This window comes from Haliotis rufescens, unplaced genomic scaffold (genome assembly GCF_023055435.1).
Source record: "Haliotis rufescens isolate VD_foot unplaced genomic scaffold, xgHalRufe1.0.p SCAF_20, whole genome shotgun sequence".
In the NCBI taxonomy this organism is placed as follows: domain Eukaryota; kingdom Metazoa; phylum Mollusca; class Gastropoda; order Lepetellida; family Haliotidae; genus Haliotis; species Haliotis rufescens.
In genome coordinates, this window is record NW_025963891.1 from 15,771,191 (window position 1) to 15,784,159 (window position 12,969).

The 12,969-nt window shown below is 40.5% G+C and overlaps 1 protein-coding gene across 1 annotated transcript in view; it reads left to right on the forward strand.

Annotated features, from left to right (window-relative positions):
* The window catches only part of LOC124132410 (proto-oncogene tyrosine-protein kinase receptor Ret-like), a 107,903-nt gene extending 95,711 nt beyond the window's left edge, over positions 1 to 12,192 (forward strand). Inside the window, exons 19-21 of the mRNA XM_046496324.2 lie at positions 5,105 to 5,204; positions 5,683 to 5,740; positions 6,748 to 12,192. Coding sequence (XP_046352280.2) covers positions 5,105 to 5,204; positions 5,683 to 5,740; positions 6,748 to 7,055 — 466 coding nt within the window. The 3' untranslated portion in view covers positions 7,056 to 12,192. The remainder of the gene's footprint in view (positions 1 to 5,104; positions 5,205 to 5,682; positions 5,741 to 6,747) is intronic.
* The last annotated feature ends 777 nt before the right edge of the window (positions 12,193 to 12,969 follow it).

Here is a 12,969-nt window from a genome sequence, read left to right on the forward strand (position 1 = left end):
TAAGTGAAGTACATATACCTTTAATAAAGCCGCAACGTTCCTGGGCAGTTGCCACATGCTGAGTTGATGAGGCTGTTTGAAGTTATCAAGTGTGAAAAATGCATATGCATATCGTGATAAGCTCAACACAAACATACTCGCCAGTGGTTTATGTGGCTTGTGACACGAGGATATTTATACATGTGGAGGCAGCAACATTTGTTTTCAAGACCACACATGTGGTCAGTTGCGAATTTCTTGTCTACCTATCAATGGCCTCAAGAGTCTTGTTTGATTGGTGTAGTTTGTCTTTCATGTTCTCACTTCTTCGACTTCTTTACTGCAATCTGGTTGACGCCTGGCTGCCCTGTGCTGAAATAGCAATCATCACTTGAAAACTCTTTCATAAATATGTCTTTATGTTCTTCATCTTAAAGATAACAATTGTAAACTGAAAGTCAGATACAGTCCTTTCAGTGTAAATATTTGGTGGGTATCGTGCTCGGTGGACATTCTATACTACTCAATAGTATTAGAGATATGATGACATTTCATACTGGTGTATAAGCAATCAGTGTGTTGTATCATGCAGAAACAGCAATATCCCTATCGCAGTTGAGTGGTATATACATGTTTGTTTATCTGGAGATATCGACAAAGGGTACTTGAGTTTTCTTATTTATCTACGTATGTATATTTTAATCTAATACAAACAATATTAACTTCATCAAAGACGATGTCAAAAAGTCTGACAAATGGGGATAGGCTTCAGACAAATTCATTAATGGCGATATGACGAATTGTGAGTTTATCGTGCACGTTTTTTTCCGAAAGAACAACGCTTTTTTCTTCAGAAGATAAACAACGAAAGGAAGCATCCAACGGGCTGTACAACTCCTTGTTTGACAAATACGTGTATATCTACAGAAGTAAACGGGGGCCTACTGAGAAATTTTTCCCACGGGAGAAATATGAAACATCGGACAAATATAGTCTGGCATTATTGTTAACATGTAGCCGTGATATACATAGACTAGTGTCCCGACACAGACAAGTGAAGTCCTGACACAGGCAATTGAAGTGCCCACACAGGCAAGTGAAGTCCTGACACAGGCAAGTGACGTCCTGACACAGACAAGTGAAGTCCTGACACAGGCAATTGAAGTCCTGACTCAGGCAAGTGAAGTCCCCTCACAGGCATGTGAAGTCTCGACACAGGCAAGTGAAGTCCCCACACAGGCAATTGAAGTCCTGACACAGGCAATTGAAGTCCTGACACAGGCAATTGAAGTGCCCACACAGGCAAGTGAAGTCCTGACACAGGCAAGTGACGTCCTGACACAGACAAGTGAAGTCCTGACACAGGCAATTGAAGTCCTGACACAGACAAGTGAAGTCCCCTCACAGGCATGTGAAGTCTCGACACAGGCAAGTGAAGTCCCCACACAGGCAATTGAAGTCCTGACACAAGCAACTGAAGTCAGGATACAGGTTATTGAAATCCCGACACAGGCTAGTGAAGTCCCGGCTCAGGCATGTGAAGTCCGAACCAGTTTATTGAAACCTTGACACGGGCTAGTGAATAACTGTCAAAGGCTAGTGAAGCATCGATCCAGACTAGTGAATTAGCGTTACAGGTTAGTGAAGTCCCGGCTCAGGCATGTGAAGTCCGAACCAGTTTATTGAAACCCTGACACAGGCTAGTGAATAACCGTCAAAGGCTAGTGAAGCATCGACCCAGACTAGTGAATTACCGTTACAGGTTAGTGAAGTCCCGGCTCAGGCTTGTGAAGTCCCGACACGGGCTAATGATTTAAAGACACAGGTTAGTGAAGTCTCGATACGGGCTAGCGAATAACCGATCCAGACTAGTGAATACTGACACTTACTAGTCAAGTAACGACATGGGCTAGTGAAGTACGGAGACTGCAGGCTAGTGAAGAACCGACAGAGGCTAGTAACACGACTCCATAACCCAGTAGATATGATGCTGTTTTTGCGTAACATTTAATTAGTGAAACATGTTGAGATTTGAACAGCTGTTAATTTTCAAAATAAACGTCAAATCTTTCTTTGTTTGTAGTTTTGACAGTTATGTTTTCTTGTTTTAAATATGACCGTATTAGTAACTGCACGCTTCCAGTACGAATCCCAGTATAATAATATATCTACCATCGTAGCAACACACTGACAGGAAACCATGATTGATGCTCTATCTATGCTGTAACGATGCAGAGATGTATAACTCGAAGACAGACTGACAAGGAGATGACGGTTTCGCTGCCACGGAAACGAGAATATAATAACATGTTTACATATAAACGACGTCAAAGACCCCAGAAGCTGGTTTTACCTGTAACAGGAACTAAAACATAATTCGAAAGAAACACATGAAACTTTTAACAATCATCATATTAATGTAATAAGCCTCAAGACAAATGACTAAAATTTCCATCGGCACGGCTTATAAATAAACATGTTACAAAAGATGTATTCATCGTGATGGTCCTGATGAAGCTTGTTTCACGTCTTTCCAATTAAATTAATTAAAATTACAATAGTGTTTCCTGTTAAGTAACATGTTAATTGTAATACCGGGGGTATATGCATCGTCGAAGTATTGCAGGAATTTGCATATGTAATACACCTGGAAATAAATCAAGCACCACCCATATTTTCATGAATGAATCAATTTACTTGCGGCCTAATGAAAAATGCTTTCCAGATAACAGTATCCAATGATGTTTACTGCTAACCAGAGTCTACGATCATGAAGAAAACAAGGGTTTGATTGGGAACAATGGCATTTACTGTGAATTGTTGGCAGTTTGAAGAAAGACGTTATATTCACCAAACATAAAGTGGAATTTGCCATTGTGGCACAATAATTACTGAACTGCTTCAAACCAGTCTATATCAGCAGGATCCTTAACCAATGTCAGTAGTTGCAAGAAACACAGTTGTTGTTGTAATCACCCTGCATGCGAACGACTGCCGCCAGACGCCTCCTCATTTCATTAACCAGACGTTGCACTTGACTTTAAGGTATTTTAGCCCATTCTGTTAATTTTGGACAGGTGAGTCTCTCTGTCGAACTTGACTTCCTTAAATTCCACAGATGCTCTAATGGATTAAGATCTGGACTTTTTGCTGGCCAAATAAGTGCCTCGATGGCATTCTGACGTAAGCACTCCAGAATAGCACGTCATCTGTCAGGTCTGACACTATCATCCATGAAGACTGGTCTAGTAGCCAACACATGATGGGGGATAACTGCCGTCTTCAGGATGTCATGCTGAAATCGAGGTCCCCTGCACAGTGATCGAGCCAAGTTTACAATTGAAGGACACACATCCTCATACCATTACCGTTCCCCCACCAAACGGATGGGTCTCAAGAATGTTGTGTGCAGCCATTGTGGCTGTATTGACTGCCTCCAGAAACGTGTACGGCCGTCTATCGTGTGTAACAGAAACCGACTTTCATCAGAAATGGACTCTCCGCCATGAAGCAATATTTCAGTTTAGACGTTGGTAAGACCATACCGAACGAACCATTTCATTGGCCTGGGTTAACAAGGGACGTTTGAGTGGTCTTCTGGCTCTGTATCCAGAGGTGTTCACACGTTTCCGATGGTTCTGGCTCTGTCCGGTAGCCGCTGTGCTTTAAGACTGTATCATTGTCAGATGGACGGATGGTGACGTCCACGTTGACGCCCACGTCCCTACAAGATATTCCTGCATTTTCCCTTCCGATAACCTGCCATCTTAACGCTTCAGACAATCGACGACGTGCCATGATAATGCTTTGTAATGAGCATGCAGCCTGTCTTGAGGAATGTGTACCTGCAATGTTCACGACCAATATGTGTTTTCAGACGTTTCATGGCATGGGTATTGTTCTGCACGTGTAGTATGTGCAACGTCAGGCTCATCGACAGTGGTGTTGACAATGGTATGATGTGGGAAAAGGACCATAATATCTAATATATGGATACAACTTACTCATTTTTTAAAACTTATCATTCTGTGTCATTTTGATTTTGGTGCATACATGCCAGGCGGTCTAATAACTGGTTTTAAAGGAGACACAAGACGGATACTACGGGTGCTAAAACGTCACTGCCTTAGGTGTATATCGATGTATTCATTCGCAGTCCACTGCACGTGAGTCCAAACAAAATGGAGGGAGCATTTAACCTAGAGTCACACTTGTAAAATAATTAAGTTCCAAATCATGTGACATAAAGTATAATCGATATAAAATGCATCGATTGAAGTATAACAAATACCACTGCGACTACACTCTCAAATACACATCCAAACTATCACACAAAATGTCTATCTACTCGTGTACACACAGTCACGAACAACATATTTTAAACAAAAATGCATACATACGTGAATCCTACATTCACACAGCCATCAATCCACCCCCATCCCCCCCACACACTTCCAAACATACCTACAGAATATCCACCCACCGTCCATCCATCCCACACACCACCTTCCCCCACCCCATTCCACATACCCTGACCACCCCTACATGTGAACATGCACTCACACACTCCCAACACACCCTCACAAATCCACCCACAAATCGCCCATCCGTCCTTCCATCCCCCACTGCACCCAAACTCACTCCATCCCGTCCCCAGACACAACACTACACCACACCATACACCATATCCACCTCTACACGTGCACATACACTCACACACGAGCCCTCCCGCACACACATGCATAAGTGGTGAAATCTTTGATAGAATATTTGGTTTAGAAGTTGGGAGAACATGCATTAATGACATTTTTCATGCGGAGCAGCTTCTTTTATTCTTTGTCACGACGTTTCGGGGCAACTTCTTGCTTCTTCACCTGATCAAGGAGCAAAAAGTAACTCTGAAACCTCGTGACAAAGAATAAAAGAAGTTGCTCCGCATGAAAAACGTCATTTGTCATATACGTGGTGAGATCAAAAAGCACAAACAATGTCATATGTGGCATTTTCATTTTAATACATGCAAGCGAGGAACATGAAGTTAGGATCCTGCAAACATTTGCAATTTATGTCCTTGTCAATGGATCCATGCTTCGAGAATGAAGATGAACTGAGACTTTCATTCCAGGTATGCCATCATGCAGAAATGTTGGAAGTCAGAACCTGAAGAAAGGCCAACATTCCACAAGCTAGCAGACATACTTGATACCATGTTGCAACAAAGGGAGGTAAGTGGAATAAGGGGAGGTAATATACCACATACTATTTCACATAGAATAAATGCCGTCGTCCAACGGCTTACTTGTTGGTATATTTTCGTCACATTGAGGAGCAAAGGTTCGAATCCCAATGTGTATTACTTATCTGAAGTCCTTTAGTTGTGGTACACGCCGCGATATTGCCAGTATATTCATAAATTATATATTCCGACTATATTATAAGCACGTGTTTATGAATCACGACCAGGTAATGGTGATACCAGGTGTTCGCGAAAAGGTGAACGTTATTGAGAATCCATATGGTATTAATTCCACTTGTATATATTATGGAAAGTCTGTCCTTGATGCTATTGTGTTAAATGTAATTAGATTTTTAGACAGGGATTTGGTGTATTTAGGATGACACATGAAGTGTTTATCCTAACTGATGCAGAGTCACACCCATTTTCTTAGCTTATATTTAATCATACTATATTTTCCGTTGCAGGGTTACCTAGACCTGACCGACGACACGGCGTATATGGAAGACAGATTAAATTATTTAGGTCAGTGATCTCTGGTTAAATAGATAATAATGCCCCCTGAAGCAATATCATTCGTAGTTTGTGAGACCAGTGAATTCATTGCTATTGATTCTTCTCAGTGATGGTCGATTGGTGGTTAATATGGGAGCGGGTCAGAATGGCTTCATGTTAAAACGGCCTCAAAAGGTAAAGGTACAAAAATCAAAGTAAATTGATGAGATTGGTTAAAACAGCATATGAGCTCTACTGAAGATATTACATTGTAAAAAACCCAACATCTAACATGTATACTCTGTCCACACCCTGCTCACATCGAATATTCATTTATTATAATCATGGACATTTTTACTTTTTTTGTTGTGACCGTTATGACTTTTTTGCTCTGGCCGTTATGACTTTTTTGCGTGGCCGTTTTTACTATGGGTTTGTGGCCATTTTGACTTTTTCGTGGCCGTTTTTTTATTTTATTTTTGAGGCCGTTCTGACTTGAGGCTGTTTTGACTACAACCCTTTAATATCACTACTTTGATGTCGATCGTCTGGTTTCATAAGTCTTGATGTCCGGTCCTGGTGGCTGAAACATCTGTTTGCCAAACGGGACACCCGGGTTTGATGCTCTCCACCGTGATTTGGCTGAAATATTGCTGAATGCGGCTTAAAGCAAACTCAATCATTCCGTTATTGAAATTGTAACTACTAATTATTCAGGAAAATTGTCTTAAATGTATTTTCTAGTTAAACATAAAAGTTTTGTTTATATAAATAGTATACACCATATCGGTACCAATAATTAGTCAAATAAATTTGGTTCTTCGATGTGTTGTTTCGTGATTGACATTATTATTTATGTTTCGACTTGATAGAATAACTAATGCAGATGAAATCTGTAAGTCCTCTCTGTTTCCCTGATACTGTATCTTCTGAAATGGCACTTAAATTTTTTATTTCTAATAACTTTGAATATGAAATAAATGTGCATGTGAATAAGTATAAAACAAGGAGCACTGTCATTGGTGTATATTCGGCAGACAGTACCGACTGGCGTGGTGAATGGAGCGACTACGAAGAGGGTTACGGTAGCATAACAGTACTGAGGCAAACGGGGGACAACTACCTGACCGCCATGTCTTGTGGGGAGGGGGAGACTGATGCTGGAGAGGAGGGCAAACTGCTTCCACCATCGCCGAAAGGTAAAGACATTCTCAAGCACTTGGACAACAAGAAGATGTCAAACACCAACCGCGAGGAAGACATTTGGCTTTTGAAAAACTCAAAGGCGGACTTTAATAAGGGGAAAAGCTGGAGGGACAATGCCTATGAAATCCACTGTGTCTGAAGTTTACTGTGTATGGTATTCGTAATCGAGATGTTACTTACCTCACGTGTAGGAGGCACACTTGAACTTGGAGACCGTGTGACAATATGATAAATGATTGCGTATTCTGTTCCCTGCACTGATTTGGATAAAAGCCACCATGGAGAAGAATAATGCATAATATTGACGAATATGCGACCGTGAAATATCATCAAATCAATACCTACATATATGAATATTATATTTATATGGAGATACCAGTGCATTTATATTGCAAATTGTGACTCGAAAGTACACAAGTGTTTAATACTCTTGTCGTGTTCCTTACTTTGTGGTGCTCTGATCTTGTAGAAGACGAAATGTGTCGCACGCCTCCGTACAGTGAAAGAGCTCTATTGTTCTTAAATGGACTACGGCCTGTTGTGGAATTGTATAATAAGAACGTGTTTAATAGGGGCGTATCGGCGGACTACCAACATGAACTTTCAGGACGTGTTAAATTAATGCATAATTTAATCACCAGATCTGTAATAGTTCTGTAATGTGTATAGATGACATATATTCATTGTGTAAAACTCAGAATTCAAACTGAACATCATGTACATTCATCTGTTTGTTGCATCTGATGTTAATAGTGAATACTGACACATGTAGAAGTTCTGAGACCTGAATAATTACAAAATGTCACAGCTGACAAAGCAAATAAATAACTATCAGAATGACTGATTAGTGTTTCAGTGTAGTTCAGAGATTATCACGAACTACTGTCGTGCAGATTCAAATAAATGTAGCATTGCTGATATTGAGCACAACCGATTTTGCTGCTGTCTGTTCTGGTTAAGCTGTATCAAGTTCTATTTTGGAAATGTTATATGAGACAAATGTTGAAATGGCTTGTTTCTGTTACGAAACTACATGACACGCAACATTGAAACACTACACCAGTCTACATTACAAAGTATTGAATTGAAATTGTCGATCGATGTATTTGTTAATTCCCAGCACGGGCAATGGAATAACTCTCAGGTTCAAATATCGTTTTCTGAGATCTTACTGTAATCATGACTATCTTTTGTGCTATAAGATGCCGCACTAGGATACATTTAATAACGTTCAGCTTTCCATGATGTATTACCGTGATCAAATTATTATACCACGTTTTTATCCACATTATCAAATGATTAGCGAACACACTTAATTATATATTTTTTTAAAAATGCGTCCATGTTACCAAATACTTATTTGTGCTAAATAAGCTATTCTTTACGATACAGTCAGTTGTTGCTAGCTGTTGTTCCTTACTGTGTTTATTTCAGGTGTATGTTGACATATTTTATAACTATATGTATGTGGTCAGCATTGTGGTTTGTGTATTACATGAGATATTTCAGGACGTACTCTAACACGGCAGCGCTACGAGGAGGTAATTATTGGACATAACATGTTAGGATCATTTTCACCTTGACTGATCCATTAATGGTTAACCACTGGCTAACCCTTGACTCTAACTGTCGTATCTACTGGTCACATGCAATAAATACACTACTGTACATGTTTAACTGCCTTAGCTACGGCTTACGTTCATTAAATACACAACTGTATAACTGCTATAGCTCGTGGTTACATTCAACACATATCCAACTGTTTAACTCCTATAGCTCGTGGTAACATTCAACACATATCCAACTGTATAACTGCTATAGCTCGTGGTAACATTCAACACATATTCAACTGTTTAACTGCTATAGCTACAGCTTACATTCAACACATTTCGTACTGTTTATCTGCTATAGCTACAGCTTACATTCAACTCATATACAACTGTTTAACTGCTATAGCTACAGCTTACATTCAACACATATACAACTGTTTAACTGCTATAGCTACAGCTTACATTCAACACATATACAACTGTTTACCTACCATAGCTACAGTTTACATTCAACACATATACAACTGTTTACCTACCATAGCTACAGTTTACATTCAACACATATACAACTGTTTACCTACCATAGCTACAGCTTACACTCAACACATATACAACTGTTTACCTTCCATAGCTACAGCTTAATTCAACACATATACAACTGTTTAACTACTATAGCTACAGCTTACATTCAACATATATCCAACTGTTTACCTACCATAGCTACAGCTTACATTCAATAAATACACAACTGTTTAACTGCTATAGCTACAGCTTACATTCAACACATATACAACTGTTTACCTACCATAGCTACAGCTTACATTCAATAAATACACAATACTTTTGGACCGCGGATCATGAGCGAGGTGAGACAATCGACAGTGGGGAAACCATTAATCTCGCAACGCGATGGAAGCTGTATTTCCCCAGCCATACATGTCACTGTTCGATCATTATAGGGTTAGCTCACTGGCACTGAAAAAACATCACCGTTCAATCGCAAATGAGGTAAAGTCAGTAAACACAACAATGTTATTCTTGTTACACAGATGAGTTTTACTGTCAGTCTGACCATTGCAATTGAACCGTCACAGATTTTACATAAACCATGCGTGTTGAACCGAACAAGGATATCATTCATTTACACTGTATGTATTGAACCAAACTGATGGGACTTACACTCAAACAAATCTTTGGCATCCTAGGCCAGGATATTCTGCTGTCCTGTAACGGGATGCTGAGGTTATATCACAGTATAGTTGCAGATGCGACACAGGGGACGTTAACGTTATGTCACACTACAGTTGCAGATCCGACACAGGGGATGTTAACATTATAACACACTAAATGTGCAGATTCGCCACAGGGGATGCGAACGTTATAACACACTAGATGTGCAGATCCGCCACAGGGTGTGGGAACGTTATAACACACTAAATGTGCAGATCCGACAAAGGGGATGCTAACCTTATATCACACTATCGATGAGATCTGCCACAGGGGATGCGAACATTATAACACTAAATGTGCAGATCCGACACAGGGGATGCTAACCTCATATCACACTATCGTTGCAGATCTGACACAGGGTGATGCGAACATTATAACACTAAATGTGCAGATCCGACACAGGGGATAAGAACATTATAACACACTAAATGTGCAGATCCGACAACGGGGATGCGAACATTATAACACACTAAATGTGCAGATCCGACACAGGGGATGCGAACATTATAACACACTAGATGTGCAGATCCGCCACAGGGGATGCGAACATTATAACACACTAAATGTGCAGATCCGACACAGGGGATGCTTACCTTATATAACACTATCGTTGCAGATCTGCCACAGGGGATGCGAACATTATAACACACTAAACGTGCAGATCCGACACAGGGGATGTTAACGTTATACCACACTACAGTTGCAGATCCGACAAAGCGGATGTTAACGTTATATCACACTGCAGTTGCAGATCCGACACAGGGGATGCTAACCTTATATCCCACTACAGTTGCAGATCCGACACAGGGGATGCTTACGTCATATAACACTACAGTTGCAGATCCGACACAGGGGATGCGAACATTATAACACACTAAATGTTCAGATCCGACACAGGGGATGCGAACATTATAACACACTAAATGTGCAGATCCGACACAGGGGATGCGAACATTACAACACACTTAATGTGCAGATCCGACACAGGGGATGCTAATGGTATATCACACTAAGTGTGTTCCTCATAATAAAGAAGTTGACATCCATATCTTCTCTTCCTGACACTATACTTGCCGGTCCGACACACGGAAAGTTCTCACAAGCTATGGTAGTCGAACCCTACAATTAAACTATTATGTCAGTCCGGCCATTGGTAGAGCTTACAACCACTTGTATCATTACTGCTAAATCCAGCAGAGTTAACCGTTACCTTATTACCACCAGATAGAAGGGCTGGCGCTAGTTCCAGTAAGCTCCCGACCGTCACAGTGACAGCTTCAGGCGCCCATTTCCGTTCTTGCAAAACAGTTTTGAATGAACTGTATGTCTAACGAGATCATTACAAAATTTAAATGAATTGTTTCACATTTGATGCGATAATGATTGAGCAATACGAATGCCTTTTACCTCATACATAAAATGAAGAGTTAATGCATGACAATTGGTAGCCACCTTGTGAAACATGGACACAGCCAATACCTTGTGATGACAGGTAGAACATCTGGTGTTCCAGGGGAACATGCCAGGTCATAAGCTGTCTGTGTTGTGTGTTGAGTTCATTATTCAGTTTTAGTATTTATTTGTCATAGGACGATGATTTACATGAAGGATTTTATTCGAACATGTTCCCATTAGCCATAGGTTCGAAGCTAATCATATCATTCTAATTGATATATACAGTTGCAGTTGATAATGTTCACCGACATGTACAACACCACTCTAGATGGCAGATCGACATGATAGTTTAGATCATCAAATGATTGGCTTTGAAAGTGTCTTAACGCAACATACACTGTGTGTTCAGGATATGTACCAGTCTGTTAAAAGATCTGTCTGAAGACTTATTTTGTACTGTAATTGGATTTATGTTATGTGAGAGGTGACACGTTAGGGTGTATGGTTTAGGTACTAGTGTAAGACATTGAGAAAGTATTGGAACCCCGTATTTATTCGGGGCGGTCGGGTAGCCTAGTGGTTAAAGCGTTCGCTCGTCACACCAAAGACCCGGGTTCGATTCCCGACATGGGTACAATGTGTTAAGCCCATTTCTGGTGTCCCCCGCCGTGATATTGCTGGAATATTGCTAAAAGCGGCGTAAAACGATACTCACTCACTCACCCCGTATTTATTCATTATTCGTTTATTCCTTTGGTTCAAATTCCCCCCTCCCAATTTAGTTCAATCAAATATGTGTATTACAAGTTAACCACTGATTTACTCGTCATTTTTAATGTGAAGTAAAAGTTGCGAAACCTTATGTTTCTTATACTAGTATCCACGATGCTGTGCACTCAGAATGTGGAAACGTTTCCCTTGAAAGATTTCTTTGTACATTCCAAATAAATAAATATAATTCTAAGGTGCAGTGTTCACTTGCATTTTTTATGTACATGTATGTATGCACGTATTCATGTAACAGATACAAACGTTGCCACGTGAACACTGAAACATGGGTCACGACGTCACAAATTGATTACATTACGTTCATAACAATCACCCAATGTGTTGTCGTCATTTTCTCTCTTAAACTTACAGTGAGAAGTATAAAGAGGATATTATGTGAGTGTTCATGTCATGCCATGTCTAAATCATGGTATTTCCCGAGCATGAGTATGAATATAATATATGACAGGAGTGAGTGAGTTGGGTTTAAAGCCGCTTTTAACAGTATTAGTTATATCGCGGCGTGGCAGCTTGATTTTGGAGGAAAGTCCAAAGTGATGCAGGTCTCATGTTTACCACTTCGGTGAAACCCACGAGCACGGGTATGGTGCTGACAAACCTAGAAACATAATCGGGGCGAACTGGGACGCAACTCTGCACAGCGAATTTCGGCGCCTTAGACGACAGGGCCACCCGTGCCCCCTGTATGGCATGAACACGAATATAATGTTCTATTTATTACCGAAGAAGATGTCTATAAACAGAGACGAATTTTAGTGTTTACCTATAAGACAAGCGGAACCACAGCTATGACGTCGTTTCTAGTGTGACGTCATTCCGACCCCACGTCACAAGATTCGAATGAAGTCAACAATGCCGTCCGGTTGACGGAATCAATGCACAGTTGTCTCGTGACGTCATATAACCCTAGGGCACATATGATTTTCATGAACCCTGATATCTTTGCCCTCGTAGGTAATAAATAGAACAAACTACCCGAAGCTCGAAATTCCGAATGATCTGCCCACTTGAATGAATGCTGTACCTCGCCAAACACTTCATTATATGAATTTGACACCGGCACATCTCTAAGCAGTAATTCACTCGCCA